This window comes from Ambystoma mexicanum, chromosome 5q (assembly GCF_040938575.1).
Source record: "Ambystoma mexicanum isolate Mex_15411 chromosome 5q, UKY_AmexF1_1, whole genome shotgun sequence".
NCBI lineage: Eukaryota > Metazoa > Chordata > Amphibia > Caudata > Ambystomatidae > Ambystoma > Ambystoma mexicanum.
In genome coordinates, this window is record NC_090933.1 from 679438087 (window position 1) to 679465355 (window position 27269).

Genomic DNA, 27269 nt, shown 5'->3' on the forward strand with positions numbered 1-27269 from the left:
AGATGACGCTCCATGCTGAGGTCAGCAAGTATTCAAACCTGTGGTTTGTCACGGGTAGATCTCGGCTAATAGAGCGTTGGAGGTTGCCATGGAAACTGGCTTCCTCGGTACACTCTCCAATCACACAGCACGCATAGAACATATCACTTGACAGCCTCCTCCTATGAAACCGCTCCGGATTTCAAACACAGTGCTTCTGATTGTGTGTTTGAAGTTGTGTTTCGTCTTGTATCACCGTTACCTCTTGATTCCCCATTGCCGACCTTTTTCCCCTTGTACCCGGATTGTTTACGGATTGCCCAATGTTTTTTCATGCTTCTTGGTTAACGACTACTGCTGCGAACTTGGATTGTTTTGCCTTTGAAATACCCACGGATTCTGACCTTTATGCTCCTGACCCGGATTCTGCATGAACTGTTTGCTTCGGTTCTGATTTTGCTTAGTGACTGCCAGCTTGTTGCCGAACCTGATTATCCTGCATTGGACTGCTCTCTGCTATATTCCCTCATTGGCTGCTTTCAACTTGGTACTTCTACAGAAACCTTCCTACTGGGACTGCCTTCACTCTCTCTCAGGTATACACGCACAGACTAGAGACTGCCTACAGTGCATTGTATATCATATTAGGCGTCCTCATGCCGTCTGTCTCGGTGGTCCTAAATCGAACTAGAGACTGGACCGCCATAAATTTAGACGTCCGCTTGCCGTCAGGGCAGCCCTGTTCATCATCCTCCCTTCTCAGGAGACTTCTTGGATTACCTCATCTCAACACCTATTCCATGGTAAGATAAATGCCTTGAGTATCTGTCTTTTCTGTCTGTTTGCATTTGTACCGTGGTCTGAGGTATTCCTGCTCTTTATTGCAGGTACACTATTACGCAGACAGAGAACCGGTTCCTCCTTTATACCTACCTCCATTGATCACTAGTAAGGTTGGTTACTCTCTGTTCTGTTCGCTACAGATCTAGTATTTATTGGATCATTCTGACAGTGCCTTTGTTTCCCTCCTACAGCCTCCGGCTTGTGTTCTGGTGTTCCATCTTCCCACTAATTGACTCCTCTGCGTGTTTTATCACTATTGGTTCTCCAGGATGGGGTCTGGCATGGATTCACATGCTCATGAATATTCCCCGTCGTCAGGCTGGGAATCCTCGGTAAAGAAAAAAATCCGTTTCAGTTTTGTTTCTGAACTGTCTTTCTACTACTAACCAATCATTGGTCTCTAGGTCATACTGCCCCCAGCCAATGACTGCCCTCTACCTAAGCCCCTCCTCTGGCAGCCATCTTCAGATTTTTACCGCACGTTCAAGTGTTGGGAGTCCTCGTGCTGTAGCTCTCGAGCTTTTACTGCATATTGCGTTGTTTCGAAGAGTTTACTCTTATTTTTTCGGTCATTTCGAGCCTCACGCTCCACCGATTCTTCTTCCGATCAACGGGGACCCGTTTCGGAAATTTCTACGCCCCTCAAGGGTGGATTTTCCTCGATTACACTTGGAGGATTCCGGAAGACCTTTGAGGGCTACCCCGATTCGGACATGGCCCAGGACAAAGGAGATCCAACGCCTACTGGATCCAAACTGTTTAAGAACTGCCCAGGATGTGGACTGCAGAACGTCTTTAAGGAGGACGAGCACTCCCGGTGCCTCTACTGCCTACACGCCGACAAGCTGCACGTGGAGGAGGACTGTGCATTCAGCAAGAACATGTCCGTCCGGACCATGAAGGACCGGCGTAAACGACTCGCTGACTGGCTGGAGGCGAAGAGCCCAGCAGCAGGTAAGAAGAAGAAGTCCGAGCGGTCTTCTAAGACCTTTGAGGGCGCTCCAGCGACGGGGGCCCAACAAAAGGCAAAGTACCGCAGGTCCGCGGGCACCGGGAGCGCCGTTGGTTCGGGCTCCTCGGCTGTCAGGCAGGGCGCGATGTCACCGACGCCATCATCCACGAGCCAACACTCTGGCTCGGTGAAAAGGTAGTCGGAGAACCCGGGTAAGCTTCGGGAGAAGCCCCGGCCGATCCCGACGGAGAAAGCCAAGGGGGGGGCGAGGCGGTCACCCTCCCCTAAGGTGAAGGCTTCAGACGCGCCCACGGTCGTGAAGGCCCTGATTCACCCGGCGAAGGCCTTGATTGAAGGAGTCGTGGCGGCCCTGGGGAAGCCTGCGCAGGCTACCCCAGTGGAGACGACTTCTGGGCCTAGAATTTCCCTGCCACCCCAGAGGGAAACATCTTTCCAGCCTATCGAGAAGACCCCCGGGACGAGAAAGAGGGGGGTGGCACGGTAGCCCTAACGGACACAGATACCACCTCCGAGGATAAGCTGGTTGGCATCCAAGCTATCCTGGACAAGAAGTTCGAGGAGGTCAGGACCTACGGGAAGGATCCCGACGAGGCGGACGTAGAGAGCAACGGTGGAGCTGACGAGGAGCCGTGGGCTGTGGAGGAAACGGAGGACCCCGCGCCCCAGCCGTCGCTCCCGTCGAAACCGATGCCTACGCCACAGGACAATTCAGGAGCAATCTTGATGGCTTTGCAGACCCTGTGTACGGAGATAAGGACAAGTCTGCCCCTACCCCTAGCGGATGATCCAGCGGCAACTGGACCATCGAAAAGCCCACTGAGCAAGCGGAGGCGTGTCCATCCTCCCCCTCCCTTCCAGCCTTCACCCCCATCCCCTCCTGCGAGGGACGAGACGGAGACTGGGACAGAGACAGCGACGACTGGGACTAACGACGGTGGCGACGATGGAATGGATCTCCCGTCACCTCCCCCCCCCCCCCCCGACGAAATTGGCTCCTTTCACGCCATGATCGCCAGGGCCTCTGAGCTTTTCCAGCTGTGCCCCGAGGAACAAAAGAAAGAGGGACTTCTTTGCCAGCGACTGGAAGCCAAGAGGAAAACCGTACTCTCCGTCCCGCTGTTGGACGACATATGGGACGAGGGTCTGTCCCTTCTGAAGAACGCTTCCACAGCCCCTGCGAAGAGAGACCGGTACGAGAAGAAGTACCGGGTTCCGGATTCTGCTCCTATGTGCCTCAGGGCGCAACCGACCCCGGATTCCGTAGTCTCCGCCGCAGCAAAGAAGAAAGCGGCAGGGGCGACAGTGTCATCCTCCACTTCACCGCCAGACAGCGAGGGGAAAGAAGCTAGACGCCATGGGACGTCGAGTCATCTCGTCGGCAGCGACTACCATTAAGGCAACCAACGCCCTCGCAATCGTGGCCCGCTATGATAGGGAGCTATGGTTCAAGATCGCCCCATCCTGGAATTCCTCCCGGACGACAAGATGGCGGAGGCCCTGGAAATCCTGGAAGAAGGCGAGGTGGCATCGGATCACGCCATCACCGTAGCTACAGACATCGCTGATGCCGGTTTTCGTCAGATGGGCAACAGTGTTTGCCTGCGCAGTTGGCTCAGGGCCACCGACTTCCGTCAGGATGTTCAGAACAGGGTACTGGACATGCCCTTCGACGGAAGCAACCTGTTCGGGAAAGCGGTGGACGAGTCGCTACAGGCCATCAAAGTGGACACCGAGACGGCCCGTGCCGTAGGCACTCTACATCAACGACGGCCGTCCTTTTGGACCTCCAGAGGCAAATCTCAAGGTGCCTCCAAAGGATTTGGCGGCAGTTCATCGTCTTACCACCAAGCTGCCCGTTCCTCGCCACAGGAAGCTTACAGAGGCCGCAGCAAGGCCGGTGAATACCATCGCCGTTGCCAAGGAGCCCAGGGTGGCAAGGCCTTGGCGAAACAGGACTGAACCGGCCATGACGTCGGGCTCCCACCTAAGCACCCCGATGGGAGGCCGGCTGGCGAACTTCGTCAGTGTGTGGGAGTCCATCTCCACTGTTGGGTGCTGGATGCCCTGGCCCACTGGCACACTCTAGTTCCAAAGAAAGTGCCCCCATTTCCCACATGTGGCCAGGAAAGAAAACCACGTTCCACAGCTGCTTGTTTGTTTGTTTGTTTATTTATTTGTATAGCGTACCTTACCCAGGGGCAACAGGGCGCAGGCAAAAGATAATTCGAGGCTTACAATGTTGCAGAAATATACACTTTGAGGTAGTCATAAAAATAATCAGAATTACAGGAATAAAAAATATACAAATCTTCATATATACAGAGTCAATATCTATGCAGGGGTAAATATACAGATATGTACAGGGCTGTTAGAGGCGGGTAAACCTAAAGGAATATTCAGGATTACAGAGTTAATAAGGAATAAGAGGTATACAAGTCTTCAAACATTAAAAGTCAATATCTATACAGGAGGTAAGTGTACAGAAGTGTGCGGGGCTGTTAGAGGCGAAGGCAGAGATACGAACAAGAGTATCGCTATCTATACATAGGTGTAGGAAAGTGCAGCTAGATACAAGGGTTATTGGAGTTACGGTGACTGATGAGGTGTCTTCTAAAGTGCGAGTATGGTTGGTCAGCTCTTAGGTTGTGAGGCAGAGAGTTCCAGAGCGTGGCAGCTTTCACCGGGAAGCTGTTCCCACCAATGGTGGAGAGTTTGAATCTGGGGATTATCAGACGGTTGGAATTGATAGTTCTTGTTAGTCGGATGGAGGACTTTCTCTTTACCTTGTCCATCAGGTAACTGGGGGCGGCATTGTTGAGGGCTTTATGGGTTAGGGAGGCCAACTTTAGTTTGATTTTGTTGTCTGTAGAGAGCCATTTCTGTTGGCGTCTAGTGGTTGAGATATGATCTCTCTTATTAATGCCGAGGGCAGCTCTCAAGGCATTGTTTTGTAGGATTTGGAGCCTGTGGATAATGGCTTTGTTGGCACCGCTATAGAGGGCATTACAATAATCAAGCCTAGATAGTATGAGTGCTCTTGCCAGGATCAGGCAGCTGTCATTGGATAGGAAAGGTCTACCTGCCCTTATTAATTTGCAAGTGTACGCAGTGGTAGATGCTAGTGAGTTAACCTGTTTAGTGAATGACATAGTGGCATCCAGATAAAAGCCAAGGGTTTTTACTTCCCTGGATACTCTGATGAGATTACCATCTATGTTGAAATCAGCATATTCAAGGCCTAGTTTATTGATATTGGCAGGGGTACCTAAGATGATGAGCTCTGTCTTGTCATCGTTCAAGCATAGACCATGAGATGCCATCCATGCCTGAATGATGAGATATACCCTATTCACCAACTCACTGTCCTTACTGTGATCCCCTGAAAGTGGGAGGAGAATCTGAGTGTCATCAGCATAATTAGTGTAGGTGACACCCAGATGGTCCAGATCGTCGAACAGGGGTTTGGTGAAGATGTTATATAGGGTGGGGGAGACGCAGGAGCCCTGCGGGACTCCTCAAGTGATAGGAGAGGGGTCTGCTGCTGCTGAAGGGGAGAAGACTCTCATAGTTCTCTCACTCAGAAAGGATTCAATCCATTTGATAGCTTCTGGGGAGAAATGAGCAGCTGAGTCAAGGTGTCTGCAGAGGACCTTGTGGTCGACGAGGTCGAAAGCCGCGGAGAGGTCAAGTAAGAGGAGGAGTGCTGTCTTGCCCTTATCCCTCAGGTCATCAATTTGGGTTTTCAGATCGATGAGGGCTGTTTCCGTGCCGTGTAGTGGGCGGAAACCTGATTGTCTGGCGCCTAGTAGCTTATGTAGTTCTAGGTATTTTTGAATCTGGACATAGGCAACTTTGTCCAAGATTTTCAGTAGGAAGGGTACAGTTGTGATGGGTCGGTAGTTGGTGGGGATGAGGGGATCGAGCGTCTGTTTTTTGAGGAGGGGGAGTACCCAAGATTGTTTTAAGTTGGAGGGGATACTGCCTGAGGAGAAGGAGGCGTTTATAAGTTTGGAGATAAAGGGTGACAGGTCTCTGGCTGCGTCCTTTATTATGTGTGCAGGGCAGATATCGCCTTTACAGTTTGATGGTTTAAGAGAGAGGATGATTTTCTCAACCTCAAGGGTGGTGGTTTTAGAGAAGGTGAATGAGTTAGTGTGTATACTTGGTGAGACTTTGGGCGGAGAAGTGGGAGGGTTAGAGAGGTTTAGGGAATCTTTTTTTTGATGAATTTTATTTTGTAAGGTGTTTATTTTATTTGCTAGTGCTTGTTGGATGTCTGTGCACCAGGTCTGGTTCTTGGTACAGGTGTCGGGTGTGGCTATGGGTGACTCAAGTTCCTTTAGTATGGAGAAGAGCTCCTTCATACTTGAGTTGGAGTTGGCAATGCGGATGTTATAGGAATTCCGTTTAGCTAAGCAAATTTCAGCTTTGTATTGACGAGAAATCGTGTCCAGGATGGCTTTCTTTTCACTGGAGGGGCATAATTTCCAATCAGCTTCACATTTGCGCTTTTTTAGACGGAGGACTTTGAGTTCGGGTGTGTACCATTTGTTTAAATGGGTTTTAGGCTTACTGGAGCGAAGTTTGAGTGGGGCAATTTTATCCATGGTAGTTAACATGATTTTATTATATTCGTGAACTAGTGTGTTGGGGTCTAGATTGTCTGGCAATGCGTTTAGGGTTGGAAGGATAGCTTTTTTCTATTGAGATATTTTTCTTATTTCTAGTGAGGCAGGGTGGTGCCAGTGACACAGTTGTGGTAGGTGATCTAGAAGTCAATAGGTTAAATGAGACCAGCGAATGGTCGGTCCAAAGAAGTGGTGTGGTGGCGGAGATGACCGCTGAGCAATTGGCATCAGCAACCCAGTCTAGGGTTCTACCCTTCAGATGGGTGGGTAGGTTAACTTTTTGTGAGAGTCCGAGTGATGAGATCGTATTGGCTATGGTAGAGGCATGTATGTCTGCTGGGTCGTTGAACCCTAGATTAAGGTCCCCTAGTAGCAGTAGTTGTGAAGTGGTTTTCGCATTGTTAGAAATTAAGTTATGTAGATCTTCCTCGAAGGTTCCAAGTGGTCCTGGTGGTCTGTAGATCAGGTGGATAGTGAGGGATTGGGTATTGTTTATGGGGAGTTTGGCGGTGAGGGATTCACACGATTGCAGGGTTTGGGTCGGGGCTAGTCTGAGAGCTAAACTTACTTTCGATATGATGGCGATGCCACCGCCCCGGTTACCTACCCGGTCCTGCCTAGATATAGTGTAGCCGTCTGGGATGGCTAGCATTAGAGATGGGCCTGCTGCATTGTGGAGCCACGTTTCAGTTAGAGCAATAAAGTCTAATTTGTCTTTGATAATTAGGTCTGCAATATCAAGGGCATGTGCAACCAGTGATCTGGTATTGAGGAGAGCTCCTTTGTAAGAATGTACATCCGTTTTTGCCGAGAAGTTTGTATGAATGATAGGTTTGGACTTGGTTGTGGGGATAGTGGTGCCTTTGGTAGAACTTTTGGTTGCGCATTTGGAATCAGACAGGAATCTTCGGGGCGGCTCATGAAGTTTAGAGAGTCTGGCACGAAGTTTGTTGTTTCTTTGGGTGGTAGTGCAAGGGTGGGAGGCAAAAGTTGTAGGACCTGACTTGCAATGATATCTTAGGTAGGAAGGGTCAGGATAGTACCTAGTTGTGTAGGTGAGACTAGTACCTGGCTGGGGAGGGGGGGCTCCTGAGTCGGTATCCTGGATGGGAATGTCAAGGGATGCGGGCGTGGCCATTGCACAGAAGATGAGTAATATAGTTAGCATTTTCTGCAGTACTGCGCTGGCGTTATGTGAGCAGAGTGGGAGTAGCAAAGTGGGTGTTATCTGAAAAAGGTGGCTTTGTAGACGGAATATGCGCGGGAATAGTGGTAGGTGGTAGGCAGTAAATATGCAAAGGGGCAACACCTAGCTTCAAATAGCACAATTTGGCAAAAATGCAGTGGGGTAACACCTAGCTTCAAATAGCACAATTTGGCAAAAATGCAGTGGGGTAACACCTAACTTCAAATAGCACAATTTGGCAAAAATGCATTAGGGTAACACCTAACTTCAAATAGCACAATTTGGCAAAAATGCATTAGGGTAACACCTAACTTCAAATAGCACAATTTGGCAAAAATACATTGGGGTAACACCTAACTTCAAATATCACAATTTGGCAAAAATGCAGTGGGGTAACACCTAGCTTCAAATAGCACAATTTGGCAAAAATGCAGTGGGGTAACACCTAACTTCAAATAGCACAATTTGGCAAAAATGCATTAGGGTAACACCTAACTTCAAATAGCACAATTTGGCAAAAATACATTGGGGTAACACCTAACTTCAAATAGCACAATTTGGCAAAAATGCAGTGGGGTAACACCTTGCAGTCCTGTGGTACACATGGGTTATGCACTTTGGTTACTATTTCCTGGGGTGTCACGGACGCACATAGTGCTGGAGACAGTAGGTAACTAGGAGTAGTGCAGTGTTGTTGGCCGAAAGTTCCCTGGTATAAGATGGGCATAGGGTATGGCAGAGGGTAGAGTCGGGCATAGGCAGGCACAGAAACAGGTGGCAGGTGGTAACGCTGGCTTACCTGGAGCGGTGAGGGCAGAGTTCCTGGCCCCTGGCTCCTATGGCTCCGAACAGGCTCTCAACAGGCCTTTGTATGGCCTTCGTAGGGCCGCCGGCACATCCGCCTGCCGGCGGATGTAGTGAGCTGGATAAGTGAGGCTTAGCCTCGTTGTGGCGCCGCGATGCGCCCGGCATGCGGGGGTCAGGCAGGAAGTAGGACAGGGCCAGGCAGGCTTCGTTGCAGCTTACCAGCTGTTACGGGTTCCAGCGATGGGGAAAGGGCTCCTGCCCTCTTCCCTTGGATGGGACGACGAAGTGGGGCCAGACAGGCTCTCAACAGGCCTTTGTATGGCCTTCGTAGGGCCGCCGGCACATCCGCCTGCCGGCGGATGTAGTGAGCTGGATAAGTGAGGCTTAGCCTCGTTGTGGCGCCGCGATGCGCCCGGCATGCGGGGGTCAGGCAGGAAGTAGGACAGGGCCAGGCAGGCCTTCGTTGCAGCTTACCAGCTGTTACGGGTTCCAGCGATGGGGAAAGGGCTCCTGCCCTCTTCCCTTGGATGGGACGACGAAGTGGGGCCAGACAGGCTCTCAACAGGCCTTTGTATGGCCTTCGTAGGGCCGCCGGCACATCCGCCTGCCGGCGGATGTAGTGAGCTGGATAAGTGAGGCTTAGCCTCGTTGTGGCGCCGCGATGCGCCCGGCATGCGGGGGTCAGGCAGGAAGTAGGACAGGGCCAGGCAGGCCTTCGTTGCAGCTTACCAGCTGTTACGGGTTCCAGCGATGGGGAAAGGGCTCCTGCCCTCTTCCCTTGGATGGGACGACGAAGTGGGGCCAGACAGGCTCTCAACAGGCCTTTGTATGGCCTTCGTAGGGCCGCCGGCACATCCGCCTGCCGGCGGATGTAGTGAGCTGGATAAGTGAGGCTTAGCCTCGTTGTGGCGCCGCGATGCGCCCGGCATGCGGGGGTCAGGCAGGACGTATGAGCCATGCTGAGAAAGGGCGCGATAGAACTCGTCCCAAAGAGGCTCCGGGGCTCCGGAGTGTACTCGCAGTACTTCCTCGTACGAAAGAAGACCAGCGGCTGGCAGCCCATCCTGGACCTTCGGCGCCTCAACAAATACATCAAAGCCCAGAAGTTCCGGATGGTTACCCTTAAGCACGTGCTGGGACAGCTGGAGGAAGGCGACTTCTTATCGTCGCTGGACTTGGAGGATGCTTACTTTCACATCCCCATACACAAAGGACATCGAAAGTTCCTACGTTTCGTGGTCCAAGGGTGGCACTACCAGTTCAAGGCCCTGCCCTTCGGGTTGAAGTCGGCTCCAAGGGTCTTTACCAAGTGCCTGGCACCGGTGGCGGCACGGCTGCACCTGCAGGGGATCCATGTATACCCCTACCTGGGCAATTGGCTCCTCCGAGCAAAGTCAAGAGAACTCCCCGTCGACCACACAGCGAAGACCGTCCGCCTGCTCACGGAACTGGGATTCTCAATCAACTTTGCGAAGTCCCACTTGGTACTGTCGCAGGACGCCCTGTTCCTGGGAGCCAGACTCTACACAGTGGCACGGTTGGCTTCACTGTCAGAGGAAAGGACCATCCTGGGCAAGGTACAACGGCTGTTGACCATGGAAGTGGCCAGGGTGAGGCCATCAAGTTCCTGCTCGGCATGATGTCATTGTGCATCTACCTCGTGCGTCTGTGCAGGTTGCGGATGCGGCCACTGCAGGAGTTCCTCGACGCCTGTTGGATGCAAGTGGCAGGAAGCTTCGAAGACTAGATCCCACTCAACAAGACTTTCCGTCGTGGGATCCCTGGAGGGATGGGGAGCGCACACCGGAGATTTCCACGCAAGAGGCTTTTGGCTCCCGGAGGAGAGGTCCGTGCACATCAACATCCTGGAGCTCTGGGCCGTGTTCTGGGCCCTCAGGTCTTTCCGTCCGTCCCTCAAGGGCAAAGTGGTACACGTCTTCACCGACAACACCACCACGATGTTCTACATCCGGAAGCAGCGGGGTACCAGAATCCCAGCCCTATCCAGGGAAGCGCAGGATCTGTGGCACTGGGCCGTCGCCCAGGGGATATTCCTAGTACCTTTTCATCTGGCAGGAGTGAAAAACACTGTCGCCGACTCACTCAGTAAGGGAGCTGCGCTCCTGCCACGAGTGGGAACTTCGGCAGGATCAAGTGGATCTCCTATTCCGATGGTGGGTCAGTCCCCAGATCGATATGTTTGCGACGGCGACGAACAACAAGTGCCGGAGGTTCGCCAGCAGGTTTCCCCAGCCGGGGAGCATGGGCGATGCATTCTCCTTCCCCTGGGACGGCCTGTTCCTGTATGCGTTCCCACCGTTGCCGCTGCTTCTGCGACTCATCAGTCAACTCAGAGGGTCCCGGTGCAGGATGATCCTCATCACACCGGCGTGGCCGAGGCAGATATGGTTCCCGGACCTTCTGGACATGTCAGCGTCCCCCCCCCAGTCAAACTGCTGACGGACGCGGATCTTCACGCCAGGGAAGGAGGCGCCATCCTACAACACGACCCGGGATCGCCGAACCTGCAGGCCTGGCTCCTGCAGCACTAGAGTTTGGAGGCTACAACATCCCAGCAGACTTCAAGGAAGTCCTTGCAAAGGCCAGGGCATCCTCGACTCTTAATTTATTTTCACATTTCTTTATTGGCATTTGTTATAGGTACAACAGCAGTGTGGTCTCGGTGGCCAACTGCGGCATAGCTTATCTTAGATGACATATAACAGGGTAAAAACAATTAGTCAATAATAACATAAACTTTTAACGGTAACAGTGGTTGTCTCCATGTGATTCGTGGATCAGTTCAGAGTGAGAGGATTATGGAGAAGTAGGGTGGAAGGGGGAAGGGAAGGGAAGGCTAGGGCGAGGGCAGGCACTTGAGTGAGGCTAGGTTCTGATTCAGGCATTTCCGTGCAGGGTTATCATTGGGGGTGTCGATCTCAGACAACAGGGAATAGATCGTTCAGGGAGGCTTCTCATCGTCTGAAAGGTGGAGCACTGCCCACGTCAGGGTTTTCCAAGCGTCCAGTGCCTGACTGGCTTCGTCTGGGGATTTGGCAACGCTGTCTTCCCATGGCGTTGTTTCTGCTCCCACCCACCGCTCAAATTCCCTGTGCCATACTTGGAATTGTGGGCCCGCTGGTTTTTTCCATACCATTGCAATGGTCCTTTTAGTTAGGATGCACGCCAGGTCCATAAGCTTCACAGTATGTTTGAGTTTAGCAAGTCTGGGGTAAGTTCCTAAAAGGCATTCAATAGGGGTCCATTCATATCTGGACATACCCGCCACCCTTCAGGTTTGTTCAATCTTGGCCTAGAGCAGCCGGACTTGGTGCATTCCCAGAACATGTGTAGGAGATCTGCCTTGTCTCCATTGCACCAGGGACAGTTATGACAAGGTTGTTTGTTGAACTTCGCCTGTCTGTACGGAGTTAGGTAAGTGCGATATAGCACATTCAATTGAATTAGTCGGAACCTAGAATTCCTGGGAACTTTTCTGGGGAACGCTAGGGCCCTCTCCCATTCATTGTCAGTCATTTCACACCCTAGATCCATGTCCCATTTAGATTTCAGGTCAGAGCTGCAGGGATTCGGCCTATCTATTAAGTGACCGTATATTTGGGACACCGGTTTCCAGCCCTCCCCCAAGTTGTATAGTAATGTTACAAGGGGATTTGCCTCTGGTTCCTCGGGCCATGTGTCCTATTTGGTTTGTGCCATTTTGCGAATCCTTTGATACCACAGGAATTGGCCGCTATGTATGCCACCTTCAGTTTGCAGGGAGGAGAAATCTCGTAAGGAGCCGTCGCTCAATAGGTCTCCCCACGTGTAGACCCCTTTTCTTTCCCAGTGCCTGATGGTCGCTAAGTCAACGGTAGTCTTACATAGGTCGGAGATCGGTGGGATGTCCGGGGCGTATGTGTGTCTCAGGTGAAGGATCGATTTTGCCCTATGCCATATTTGCCTTCCCAGGGTGGCCAGTAGGGGTGTTTCGCTCAGGAGATGTTGAAGTGCCCAGATGAGTTCCTTTACTCGCACTGGGGCAATTAGGTGTTGTAGTAATGTTGTTTCAGAAGTGACTTCGTCAGCTAACCATTTGGCCACAAAGTTGAGCTGGGCTGCCAGGTAATATTTCTCCAGGTCGGGAAGTTGCATGCCACCTTGGCTGCTTGGGGGAGCGAGTATGGTTAGCGCCAACTTGTGTCTGTCTGCACCCCATAAGAAGTCTTTGAAAATTGTCTGAAGCAAGCGAAAGAAAGGGGCTTTAATATAGTAGTGTACATTTTGGAATCCATAGAGGAACCTGGGGAGGACAATCATTTTGATGACGGACGCCCTGCCCATCATGGATAAGGGGAGCTTAGGCCAGAAGTTTATCGATTTGCGTAGCTGGGGTAGTGCCACCAGGGTGTTGTTTTTGTGCATTAACTCAGGAGTGTGCATTATATTAATTCCGAGGTAGCGGAATGTGGTCTGTTTCCATTGTACCCCTAGTGAGGCTAGATATTCAGTGTGTTTGTTTGTGAGGTCTGCCAATGGGAAGAGACAGGATTTGTGTCTACTGAACCGTATTCCATAGATTTTATCATCGACTCTTGAGTGCTATGGACATAAGTGGAAGAGGTTCTCTGTCTGGTGCCGTGCACAGAAGATCAACCCCTTACGGATCACGGCCCCTCAAGTGCTGCCGTACTTGCTGTCGCTGGCCAAGGCGGGGCTGGCACATGCCTCCATCAAAATTCATCTGGCGGCTATCTCCCGCTACACCAGAACTCCGGGGCGGTCGTCACTGTGTTTGCATCGCCTGGTGAAGGAGTTGATAAAAGGACTGTTCTGCTCGTTCCCGCCAGTGAAGGCTCTAGGTGTGGGAGCGCAATGTGGTGCTGACCAGGCTCATGGGTCCACCATTCGAGCCCCTGCACTCGGCACCACTGAAGTTCTTATCGTGGAAAACAGCTTTTCTTGTGGTCATCACCTCCGCACGACGAGTGGGAGAGATCCAGGTCCTCTCCTGTAAGCCTCCATATCTACCGGTCAGAACAATGACAATCTAATTTACTAGAAGATTGTTGAGTACACCACTCTAATATATCAGTTTAGCATTTTCATTTATTTTAATACATTTCTTACAAAGCTAAAAAATACCTCCAGTTAGATCATACACACATTTTATAAAATTTCTAAAAATAATCAAGACACTGCAAAACACTTACATTCTCATGTGCAACAATACAACATACCATCTGTCTAGATACAGACAAATAAAGAAAAAATCAAAAACTCAAGAAAAGGGAAAAACAGTTTCAACTACTGTTGGAGAATACTGCTGATTAGAAATTTCAAGGAATAGAGATCTAGCATCAGTGGCTATAATCATTCCTGCATAATTTAATGCAACAGTTATCTAAAGAGTCAGCTGTTTCTTCTTTAGTCTCTTATATATAGCCTCTCTACATTAAAATGCGACATTGCTTGAGGGTGTGATTGATGTTACAACTTCTAACAGACACCCTTTGGTTCTCAGTGGGGATTGAGAAAAAGGAAAAAAGTTGGTAACAGTTTCCTTAAATCTAGTCGACATATGTTTCGGCCATATAGACTCATACAGTTCACTCTCACAATGCTGTTGGTTTTGTTAGTAAAGGCCGTCTTCAGGACAATAGAACTGGTTTAAGCATGTAGTTTATACTTCCCAAATACAATGTTTCTTATATTGCATTGTACAAAGAAAATCAAAAATTGTTGTATTAAAAGGTTAACATTAAAAATGTTTTTCAGATGGTTATATTCTTAGATTAGTGACTGCGGTATCTATTTCATGTACCACCACATTAACTGACCTGTATATCACTCTGATTCCTTCGAGACATTGAGAAAAGTTGTTGGCATCATCTGGCTGCTTAATGGATGCTCAATTCGGAAGGTGTAGTCATTTACCATCCCTATGGATATACATAACCCATATCAGTATTCATCTCATTAGATTCAACTTTCTTGGATGTCTTATTCAAAGTACAACAATTGCTTTGCAGAAAAGGTACCTTAAGCTTCTTCCCCCGAGACAGACTTTTTTTCTTTGCTGTCTTCATAGTGCAACTTTTGTGAACAGTCCTGGTTGAATATATATATGGCTGTCTTCACCGCCATTCCTTAAAACGCTGTGCTCATTATTTCGCCCACAGTCTAAGGTGGAAGACAATCCAAAACAGACACTTCTCGTTAGTTATTCTATAGTGCCTTTCTATTTACGTTTAAGACTTATAACTTGTTTGTTTATCTGACTCATGGTCATGTTTACTTGTTTCAAATCACACAATATCTCTCTCATCAAGTAACAAATAAGTAAAATTGCACCATATAATACGATTAAATTAATTTCATATCCTGTAGCTACAGGGAAGAAAGGCAGCGGGACGATCTCGCAAAATTCTTTTTAGACACACCAAATGTGGTGCCTGCGAGCCTCCTTATTAGTCTGCATGCACACTTCAGCCCAAGGACTGACCGAGGCACTAAAGTTGTGTGTGCAAAATGGACTTACTCAATTCTAAACCCAATGGGCGAGCCACTTAACTATAAGGGAGTTCTTCCGAATGCTCTTGTTTCTGCCGATGCTATCACAGCTTTCTGTGCTGTATAGTCCTTTCTACCAACGACCCGACTGTGGACGTGAAGTCATGTGTTCACACGCCATGTGATCAAACTCTCTGGCTCTGCGATGTACTGGTCGCAAGGGAAGAAAGACTACGTAATTTCTGAAATGTGTGGTTTTTCACTAAGCAACCAACGGAACCTAAACCACGACACGCATAAATATATAAATATGAACGTTCGTACAAGGGGTAGTCGACCTGTTTTTTCTTTTTCGATATATAATTCTCCCATTCTACAGTGTCGTCCCCCGATATCAAAAAATAGGGAGTACCCAATTCTAAGCACAGCCTCCATATCTGACATTCCATGAGACAAGGGTAGTGCTGAGGATGCACCCCTCCTTCATGCCCAAGGTGCCGTCGGACTTCCATCTCAACGAGCCCTTGGTGTTACCTGTTTTATTCCCGTCGCCGGACTTTGCACTCGCTGGATGTGGCTATAGCGCTGAAGTTCTACGTGGACAGACAGAGTTTTCGGAAAGACATCACAGCTGTTTGTGAACTTTGGACCTGTGAACCAAGGGAAGGCCCTCTCGAAGGCTTCCATTTCCAGATGGCTCTCCGGCTGCATCATGCACTGTCACCGGTTGGCAAACCGACCTTTGCCCGGCTGTCCGAGAGCCCATTCAGCCAGAGCGATCGCTGCTACTACGGCGTTCCTGTCTGGTGTGCCCCGGCTGGACATCTGCAGGGCTGCTACGTGGTGGTCGATGCACACCTTCACGAGATTCTACTGCGTCGACCAGAATTCCAGGGAGGAGTTCAGAGTCGGCCGGGCAGTGCTGCGCAACCTGTTCGCTTGAAGGTGAGCCTGGTGAGGAGGTAAGAGATACTTAATGTTGAGTTGTTGAAATGCTTAATGTTGAGCCTTGCCACCTCCCGTGGTTGTGCATGTGTGTACTGCTATGTATTCTTGTATTCATCAGCATGTGAATCCCTGCCAGACCCCATGCTGGAGAAGGAACAAGTTACTTAGCTGTAACTGTTGTTCTCCAGCATGGGTCTGGCATGGATTCACATGCGAACCCTCCCGCCTACCCCTCTGTGGCTCCTCTCTTGGTCCTACTGCCACTTTACGTGCTACCAAATCTGAAGATGGCTGCCAGAGGAGGGGCTTAGGTAGAGGGCAGTCATTGGCAGGGGGCAGTATGACCCAGAGACCAGTGACTGGTTAGTAGTATAAAGACAGTTCAGAAACGAAACTGAAACTGATTTTTTTCTTTACCGAGGATTCCCAGCCTGACGACACGGAATATTCATGAGCATGTGAATCCATGCCAGACCCATGCTGGAGAACAACAGTTACAGGTAAGTAACTTGTTCCTTAGAAGAACTTGTTGGCTACTCTACGAGCTCAACAGCTGAAGGGTTGATGGGTTCTGACAGTACTATATGCAACATTCCTAGGGATTTTGTTAGAGCAAAACAAAATTGTAATGGCAGTACTTGATCTGACAATGAATGTAAAATCATAGAGAAAGGATTTCAAGATACAGGGTATGATGTAAACTATGTCAAGGCAAATTACCCAAAATGGCTCATATTCAGATGGCCCTTTAAACTGGAACATTTGGCACCATTAATTGACGTCACGCCCCACATAATATGCAAGTAAGCTAGCAATCTCAAAAACGAGCATTCATCCAGTCATGTATATAAGACCAGACAAAATACATAAACATGGCTAGGCCAGCCAAATAACGGCTTCTTTAAATGTGGCAAGTGCAGTATCTGTTCATTCATCTCTTTGATAGACGCTTTCCGCACCTCATCAACTTCCTTTCTTCTACTGCTGTCCCCTCCCCCTTTCCCTGGCTACCTCGCCTTTCCCCTCCCTCTCTGCCCCCTCTTGGGTGCTCTCTACACTTCCGCAGGGCGTACCTCTGATCTGTACCCCTCACCGGAAGTCCTTCAAGGAGGGCAACCTTCTCCACATTGCCACTCTTAGCTCCCGCTCCGCTGTCAAACACTCCTCTGATATCTGCCGCCTTCTTGAAGAACTTGACCGTGATGTCCTCGATCTCACTGAGACATGGTTCACGGCCAGCTCTGTCACCAGCTTTGACACACTCCTACCTGATGGCTACAAGATCCTCTCTGAGCCCAGGCCCAACCGCTCTGGTGGTGGTGTAGCCCTTATCTTCCCTGAGTGGATTCCTGCCTCTGTCATTCCTACGCAAGCCTACTCTTCTTTTGAATGCCTCGTCTGCAGGCCCTCTCTCTCGCCTAGCCATTCCCTTACTGTGGCTACTATCTATCGGCCACCTGGTCAGATTTCCTCCTTCCTCTCCGAGTGGGAGGACCTCTCCTCCTCACTCCTGGCCTCAACCACTCAACTCCTCCTGCTTGGAGACTTCAACATCCACCTGGATGCCTCCTGTCCCCCCTCTGAACTCTTTTGCGACCTCTGCGAGACTCTTTCACCATTCTACCCTCTGGCCCGACTCATTCTGCAGGGCACACTCTCGATGTTCTGATCTCCTTAGACCTTCCCCTCTCTGTCCCTCTCTCCACTCCTCTCTCCTGGAGTGATCACTTTCTCCTATCCTCCCTCCTCACCCTCCCTACCCCGCAGTCCAAGCCACCTCCATCATGCCACCCACCTTCTCGTTCACCCGACCCATGAAGCGCGTGTCAGCTGAGACTTTCGCCGCCACCTTCTCACCCCCTCCTCCCCCACTGGCTTACTCTCACCCTGACACAGCCCTCTCCATGCTCCACTCTTCTATATCTGATACTCTCGATATCCTTGCCCCTGTCATGAGAATCCGCCTGAAGCCCAAAGCCAAGTGTAACTCCTGGTATGACTCTGACCACGTCACCCAAAAACGCAAGTGTAGGGTTGCCGAGAGGAAATGGCGTGCTTCAAGTTCATCCTCTGACAAACTGGCCTGCTGCAAAGGCAATACCGGCTCTCCGTCCTCACCAAGAAGAGAGCTCATATCCAAGCCTGCGTCTCTGCAGCATCTAACAACTCTGCTGAACTCTTGGCCAATCCTGCCGCAGTCTCTACCTCTCCTGTCCCTTCCCAGGCCCTCTGCACGGCACTGGCTTCTCACTTCATTTCAAAAACTCAGGACATCCTGTCCTCGCTCTCCTCCTCTCTCCCCCCTCCCTCTATTCCCTGCTCTTCCTCTGGCCCTTCTGCAGCCACCCCTCCTCCCTTCTTCTCGGCCTTTCCCCTTTTCTCTCCAGACGAGGTTTCTAGACAAGTCCGATCTATGAAAGTCTCGTCGAAACAGGTTCACCCCTATTCCTCCAAAACTATCAAGGATCACATCGACTCCCTGGCTCCTGCCCTGGCAGATTTCTGCAATCACTCCTTTGCCACTGGAGTCTTCCCTTCCCCCCTGAAGCACTCCCTTGTGCACCCTCTTCTTAAGAAACCCTCCGCTGATCCCTCCTGCCCTGCTAACTATCGCCCAATCTTCAGCACTCCCTTCCTGGGAAAGCTCCTGGAGAAACTGGCCATCTCCCAGCTCAATCTTCACACTGAATCTGTTGGTTGTCTTCATGACCATCAGTCTGGCTTCAGAGCTGCCAGAAGCACGGAAACTGCTCTCCTGAACATCCGTGAAGACCTCCTCACCAACCTCGACGCTAACACCCTTTGCGTTCTTATCTTGCTTGATATCTCTTCTGCCTTTGACACTGTCAACCATGCCATCCTGCTCAACCATCTCCGTGATAACCTGGGCATCACTGTTCAGGCTCTGGCGTGGCTGAATTCTTTCCTCTCTGACTGACCCTCCCAGGTCCAACTAGGGTCCTTTCTCTCCGACATCTTTTTCTCTACCTGTGGTGTGCCCCAGGGGTCTAACCTCTCTCCCTGGCTGTTCAACCAATAACTGGCACTCCTTGCCCACCGCATCGCCGCTCTGTCCCAACTTTCAGTGCTATGCGGATGATACCCAGCTCATTTTCAGGCTACCCTCGGCCTCCTCCTCTCCTTCCCTCATCTCTGACTGTCTGTCTGCCATCCAGGAATGGTGTGCCACCAACAACCTCTGCCTTAATGCCAGTAAGACTGAGATTCTACTCATCGGCACACCCACTCCCTCCTTCCCTGCAGCTCTCTGGCCGGCCTCTCTTGGCCCTCCTCCCACTCCCACCTGCAAGGCTAAAAACCTCGGGGTTATCTTCGACTCTGCACTCTCCTTCTCCCCTCACATCTCTGATGTCTCTAAGAAGTCACACTACCAGTTGCACCTCCTTAGAGGTATTCTACCTTTCCCCTCCTTCCCCCAGAAGCTCACCGTCTCCAGAGCCCTGGTCCTCTCCAAGCTGGACTACTGTAACAGCCTCTATCTAAATCTGCCTGCCTCCACTCTCCGCCCTTTGCAACTTATCCAGAACAGGACTGCGAGACTTGTCCTTGGCCTCAAGCCCAGGGATCGTATCTCCAGGACTGAAATCTCTGCACTGGCTCCCAGTGGCTGCGAGGATTAAGTTCAAAACCCTCTGCATTGTACACAAGGCCTTCTGGGGTCTGGGGCCGCACTACCTTCATCTCTCTCTTCCTAAATATCTTCCCTCTCGAGCACTTTGCTCATCTGCCTCCAACTCCCTTAGGGTCAGTCGTTTCTCCAAGCAACGAGTTGGTGGCAGATCACTCTCTTCGGCAGGGGCCTCTCTCTGGAACAGCCTTCCTGCCTCCCTGAAACTCGAGGAGAACCATCTCCGGTTCCGGAAACACCTCAAAACATTCCTCTTTGCTTCTGCTTTCTCTCCTCTCCTCCCCTCCCTTGCTGAATTCCTGACTGAAATTGCACTGGTTACCTGGCCACCCTTCTGATCTCTGGCCCAGGCCCTGTCAATTACCCACCTGCACTGCCTCCCTGGCAACCCCTGCACTTGGACTGTTTTCTGTATCCCTTCAGTCCCCCTACCAGCACTTATGTCTGCACTTCCTTGCACTGGCCACTAGCTGACCTTTTTATGAGTCTTATTATTCCACTTCCCATGTACTGCACTTTCCCTTCTCCCCTCCCCCTGCGCACTTTTCCTTCCCCCCCTTCCCATGCACTTTTCCTTTCCCCCCCTTCCCATGCACTTGCGCGATCTGAATGACACCTGGCCTAGTAGGATCGTTGTCTGTCCTCCCTTTGTCCCCCCCACCCACCTTGCCTTGTCGCGCCTTGAAACACTTGTGTATAGGCGCGTTATAAATGCCATATCATATCATGTGCAAATATGTATTGGACAAGATTAAATGCTGCAAAGATAAATCAGAAAGCAAAAAAAGATCCAGGATTTCATAAATGACAAAAACACTTATTTGGTCTGCTACACATTGGTTCATGTGACAAATCAAAGGAATTTGTCCCTTCTCCCCAAGGGGAGCCACCCCCTTTGAGGCTAGGGAGGTGAGCCTGCTTTACAAGACCCTGCCTAGGGGTCTGGGCAAGTGGGACCTCACTGGAAGAGACTCCTTCTTAAGGGACAGGGACTCCTGTTCCTGTGAGGAACTCCTTAACTCATTCCCCATGGTGGCATACATGGGACTATCCGATGTGAAGGACATTAAAAATTGAGACTTGGCTGAGGACCAAACTAAAATGCCCTGTTACAAACATGAAAGATCGGTCTCTTTAAAAGAAGAGGATGCTAAAGACCAAGCACAGAACGAGGCGAAGCAAAGAAACGCTTTTGTCAGTCAACAGGGGAAGCCCCCTGACAGCATCACACCTGAGTGAGGCAGAGCCAAGGAGAGCTGTGGAGCCCCCTGACTTTCAGATTTGCCCTAAGAGCGTGAGCAAAACGCTTGAAGACCGGCATTGGTACAGAGAGAGAGAATCTGAGGAGAAAGGAGCCTAATCGCAGTGGTTGCGTTCCCATGCAGATTCCGAGGTAACTGGGAGAACGGGAGACTCGGGAAGCCGCCGGGGGATCTTTATGTAACAAGAGAAACTCCTCCCAGTAAAATTGACAAGATAGTAAAGTGGAAGAAACGGAATTGTAATATTGAGACAAAGAGAAACACGATAAAACCTGAAAAAGAGACCATTAGCAAAATACAAATATCCTGGGAAGAGGGGACAATACCAAATCAACTAAGAAGTACAGAGTGGAATAAATCAGAGAGAGGGAGAATACTCTAAGGAGAGAAAGAGAACCCGGAGTACACCTGAAAGAGAGATCATTAAGGCCAGAGGGCAAATAACCTTCGAAGAGGGGAAAGTACAACATACGTTATGAGGCAGAGACGTTAACAAACTAGGAGAGGAATTCTATGAAATAGGGGGAGGGAAACCCCAAAAGGGATATGTTATATAAAACCAAACACCCCAGAAGAGAGTGGGAACATTAACTACCCAGAAGGCATATTCTGTCTACTAAATTATGTTACAGGAGCACCAAAGGAATATCGGTGTGGAGCAAAGGATAAGACGGGGAGTTAAAATGGGTTCTTGGAAGAAAATCCTAAAGAGGAGGGTAAACCCAAAGAACCTGTGAAAGAGTTACATAAACTGGTATAGAAGGTGACAGCCTATTTAAAGTTATCCTACTAATCAAAAGCCTGAAGCAAAGAATGCACAGTGCAAGAAAAGACAATCGGGAGAAGAGAGACCTTCTCCTGACCTTATTTTGATAGAATAGTGATAGTCAGTTAGAATTCGTTTTTTGGACCGCAGACTTTTTCATTCAATGACTTCCTGACGAGCACCTAAGTTCACAATCCGACACCTTAGTTATTTGTATCAGCAGGGAACACCCACATAGCAATACGGAAAGATAGGCCTTTCTTCTAATCGTTTAATAAATAATGAGTGACAATGTCAACCCAGTGTCCGCGTCCTCCTTCTGACCCGCCACATTCCATAATAAATTGTACATAGCGAGCACAATCTGACACCTTGGAATAAGAATCTAAGAACATATATGAAGAATAGTTACTAAGGACTCTAGATATCCTTTAGCACTACTCTTGCAGGAAGAACAGAGGCATGAAAATATTGAGAAGCTGAATTTCTTTGGTGTGGAGAAAGTTCCTTTGCCGAAAAGAGAAGGTGATCGAGACTACCTTGCCAAAGGTAAACAAAGAGCATATATTAACTGAGAGCAACACAGAATGACTTAAACAAGAATTATGAATTGCTTGTATTTCTATGAAGTTGTGTAGTTGTGTGAGAGTAGAGTAGTGTATAGAGTGAGAGAGAAGAACAACTGTGCATGAGAGGAAGACTAACAAGATAGGCAGAGTGTCTGAAGCCACATCCCGAATCTGTTGTAATGACTAACCTACTGATAGTGTAGGGAGAGTCTATGAAGTCCCTGATGGAGTTTAGACCGAGAAGGCAACTGCCTTTAGGTTTTCACTACCAGATAGAGAATAGTCAGAGGGGGCTACATACTCCTGATCTATTCAACCAGGGAACAGGAATGCCTGGGTTAGTGTGGAAAATGCGTCATCTAGGCTAGAAAGAGGTGGCCCTTGTTCCATTCTGAAACTTGAAATAAAAACCGTTGACACATCTCTAGGATTTGGAGTATTCTTTGAACCATCTGTGACACATTGCATGTAGAGGAAAGTGAAGCATCTCTGGGACTATAAAGAAAAGACAAATGTTAAACACTTGATGTGCACTGCACTGCTTCCATTGGAGCCAGAAAGTACATGCACACAACGGTGATGAAGTCACAATCTGCCCTATGGAGAATTTGTGTGAAAATTGGTGCCGATTTTAAAACGCCTGTGCCAGTTTCCATTTTTACTACCTCCTGGAGTCCATTTCTTTCAATCGTTCCAAGCTCTTTTGACTACATGCCCCCACTGCCTCATTCTTTCTTCCATAAGAGGATTTGTTGGCGCAAATGTATATTTCATTAAATGTGACCTCTGCATAAGGTGATCCTTGTATTATTCTGCCCCTCCAAGTTTTCCCATTGGCAGCATTTGTATCTCTGTTGTCCATTCCATAGGTGTGGACTCTGCATTTCTGAAGGATATCTGTGGATGGGGATGGATTAGGAGGGCCAAGAAAGCCTTGGTGGCAAGGAGTAGTCTCTGAACAGGAGGGTTGCCCAGAGCAATGCCAGAGGTTAAGATTCATTCCAAACCTTCCATCCATCACCTCTTTTGTTTTGCTGTAGTCTTTGAACAGGGCTATGTTCACTTATGTGCAAGGTGGTTGTGTCTAGCCATGCTGCCGACACGAGTCGGGAACACTTCACGAGAATGTGTGACTGTATGAGGTACGTATGTGAGGCTATCGTGATTCTCTCCTAGATCTGACTGTCCTGATCTGGGATATTTGCAGATTTACCTTTGTTTTCAGGGATGCCACCATTGTCTCAGAGAAAACAGACATGTGAGGTGGGTCAACTAAATGAATTTTCAATCTGGCCTTGTGGGTGAACTTTACATCTTGAGGCCCTGCTTGGTGGCTGGGCATGTTCAAGCAGGATCCAGAGCTCTGCCTTAGACCCAATCAATATCATGGTACCTTGGCAGGTAGCTCAGGGCAATCCTTTTGTGGAGGTGCCCTTGTAAAGACATGGAGGTGGGTTATCTGTACTCCTGCCCTCTATATGGCAGAATAGAAGCATATAGCACCCCAGCCAAGATTCTTCATAGGGTAGCTATGAACGAGCAATCAAGGCTTAACCTCTCAGGAGGTGATGCAGGCTGGTTCTTAAGTACAGTGTAGTCCCCAACCCCCCCACAAATGTATGTCCACACACTGTTATGTGAGAAAACAGTTGTTTATATAAATAAGGTTCTATATATATATATATATATATACAAAATTAATAACACACTTTGTAATTTGGCAAATCTAATAGGGCAAATATTTACAATGTCTATGTGGTACCACACTTAACTCTTCACTCCTTTAAGATGCACCAACTGCTGACAGTTCTAATGGCATACAAATCAAACCATAATGGGTATCAACATCAGACATAGGAAGGAAGACAAGTTAGGTTAAACAATGGCAGAATGGTTCTCTTGCAACTAAGAGACAGTTCTGTGTGAGGATCCCCCCGCCCTCTGGGCAACCTGTAAATAAAGTATATCAACAAGCCCAGTCCATATACGTTTAAAATAGTCTTGTTTCCTGGTAAAACGTTCTGCTACCCCAATGTACCTGAGTTTAGCAGAGTTTCTTCGATGGATCCCTCGAGGGTGGACTCCCTTTAAAGCAGGAGCCACAGGGAGTTGAGATTCCTCAAAGAAAATGGAAGCACTGTCGTCGAGACAGCAGCTTCGGGCTTAGCGGTGCTTGTCGACGATCGATCGTGGACGTCTTGTGAAGGCGAGGCATGCAGTGCACCTTGATGACAAGAGTTTGTTGCCGCAAAGTAGATTTGATGAAGAATGTAGGCCTGGGCGTTTGGTGTCGACGCTGGCGTCGGCGATCGGACTCGACCACGGCTAGCTCTCGGATTTTCTTTGATCTGTGTCTTTTTTGACTTCAGGTGGTGGCAAACCCACTGGCGGATTCTCCTCGGCTCGTCGACGACCTCAACTTTCTCCGGTGGGACAAAGTGGTCGACGGTGATGGCAAGGGAGTCCTTGGTTTAAATGGTCTTAGGCAATGGAGCGTTGCGGCTCCGGTCAACGAGATTACAGCGGTCCTCCGAACCTCGGTCAATGGTGATGGTTGTCGATGGCCTCAACGTCCTAGTGCTTACTTCAATGTTTCTCGGCGGACCCCATCTCCGTTCGACAGATGTTTGGGACTTACTTCAGGGTGCCTTGTTGAAGATCAGTTTATGCACGATGTTCTGAGCCAAGCTCAGGCAGCCAATCATTCAGAAGGGCATTCATGCAGGCAGGCTGCCAAACATGCTCACAGTGCATTCACCCCATTCACTTCCACACAGACACCCATAACAAGGAATATGGACTGGGGCAAGCACCCAGCTTTCAGCACACCACACTGCATTCATGTCAGTTTCAGGCAGGGCTGTCTCAACTTTGTGTCACACACACACACACACACACACACACACACACACGCACACGCACACGCACACGCACTCCATTCACACACACACACACCGTATTGGGCACACTCACACACACACACACCGTATTGGGCACACACTCCATTCACACACACACACACACACACCGTATTGGGCACACACTCCATTCACACACACACACACACACACACCGTATTGGGCACACACTCCATTCACACACACACACACACACACCGTATTGGGCACACACTCCATTCACACAGGTCCCACCCCAAGAGTGTACCCACAACATATAGTCACTGGGAAGGCTCCAGCCAGTCTGGCCTGGACTTCCCCACAATACCATATATGGTTCTTCCACCCAACAGCCAGTTCGGGGGTCTGGACAGAGTCTTGGCTTCCTAGGACTTTGGGAAAACAAGATAATGGGTAATAGAAACCAAGAGGACACAGGGGGCAGCTTCTCTCCTATCAGGAATCCACTGATTCCTATGGCAGGGCCTGGGTATACCAAAATGGAGGATACTCTGAGCACCTGTCAAATTCAGCATGGAGCTGCCACCAGCCCATACCCTGATCTGTGGGCCACACACAGGTGCCCAAAAACATACACTAGGGGTATAGGTTTGTACCCCCACCCACGGGTGCCATAAGGGTATCCCAAGGGTCTCTGTTTACCACAACCAAAAAGAGGAGGAGGTGCACTGCCAGGAGTCCCACATGGACTGTGCATAAAGCAACACAGAACACACATGATAAGCGAGTACTGGACAAGGACATGGAGTCCCTGTCCCCCCAATGCATGTCCAGCATCACAACCCTGAAGGTGGGCTCTTGTGGGAGTATATCTCACCTATGGAGACCAATCTCTCGCTTTTGTATGTTCAGTTCCTGAGGAGGAAGAATATTTTTCTCTATACCTGCTCGTCTCCACCCTTCTCACCTACCCCACCTATCTGGGGATCCATCCTGCAGGACCATTTTGGTTGTTGCTTCTGGTAAGCCCACCAGACATTGTGAGGGCTCTCTAATGCATTTCTTGAAGTATGTCTTTGGTTGCTTGATATCCAAATTGTCTGACAGCTTGTTGTTGCTTTGTGCTGCATTTTGTATTATTTATGTGGGTTCTAAATGCAGTGAATATTTCAGTAGAATTTGTCTATCTTTGTCTTTTCTTTGTTGGTATGTTTAAGTAACTGGAAACTTTTAAGATACTCTGAGGAAGTGTGTGACTTTCAGATTCCTGATGGGAGAGTTTCCACTGACCGGTACCTAACGCTCAGTAAATGACATATTTAATGAAAGAATCTTTGTTTTATGTGCCCTATGTTCAAGGCATCTGGTATGCACCGCACACTCTTCAAGGCAATGTTTACTGTCATAATAAATATGCAGGTCACACCGGATATAGAACACATTGCTGAGGGTAAGCAGAACATGCTGATTATGATAGGTTTAGTTATTCTGAACTTATAAAGAAGGTGGGATGTAGACAAAACTCCAGAATGAAGTAAATGTTAGGTGGCATATGACCTTCTGGGAAATGTTGCATAAACGTTGTCATAAAAAGTATTATGACGCTCGGAAACCAGCTGCGGTGAAGAGAATTTCACAGTGAGTACAGAAATGAGAAAATCATGTGATTAAAATTTAAGAACAGCCGTGGATGTTTGTCTGAAAAGGGAAATGATGCGATTGATGTCTTAAGAATCGGAGTGGCCTAAATGTATTTATACATTGTACTGTATTTTTTTTTAAAAACACAAATTATTCTGTCATCTAAACAGATTTTCTTCAACAGAGAAGAGCAGGGCTAAATGAGTTTATTCAAAATTTACTCCAGCATCCACAGTTATGCATCCAGTAAGTACATCTGTCTTCCTTTATTCCGTTGGTACAGTCCTCTTATTGCACATTTAGCTTACATTTGTCTATCTTTCGAGAAAACAAAATGACCATCTGTAATCTCCAATATGACAAGCATGCACTTATTGTATATAATCTGCATCTGTAAAACTGAAAGTATTTACAGAACTGCTATTTGGTGCAGAATATTGAAGTGAAAATGTGTAAAATCTATTTTCGGAACTTGTCTCTTTCATCAAACTCAAGTATCAATCACACAAGTTGTTACCCACCTCAAGACTTGCTTGGTACTGGATCCGAAAATGTTGAAGGGAAGACAATAAGGTTCCTCCTAGGGACCCCTATACCTCCGACTCCAAGAGTCGGGACGCACAGGAACCCCCAGGGAAAACCCCCAA

At 49.0% G+C, this 27269-nt stretch overlaps 1 protein-coding gene across 4 annotated transcripts in view; it reads left to right on the forward strand.

Annotated features, from left to right (window-relative positions):
* Positions 1-27269, forward strand: part of SGK3 (serum/glucocorticoid regulated kinase family member 3) — a 1805260-nt gene that overhangs the window by 727102 nt on the left and 1050889 nt on the right. For all 4 annotated transcript variants that reach the window (XM_069621138.1, XM_069621137.1, XM_069621136.1 and 1 more), the window contains one exon: positions 26793-26868. In XM_069621138.1, the coding sequence (XP_069477239.1) occupies positions 26793-26868 (76 nt within the window). The remainder of the gene's footprint in view (positions 1-26792; positions 26869-27269) is intronic.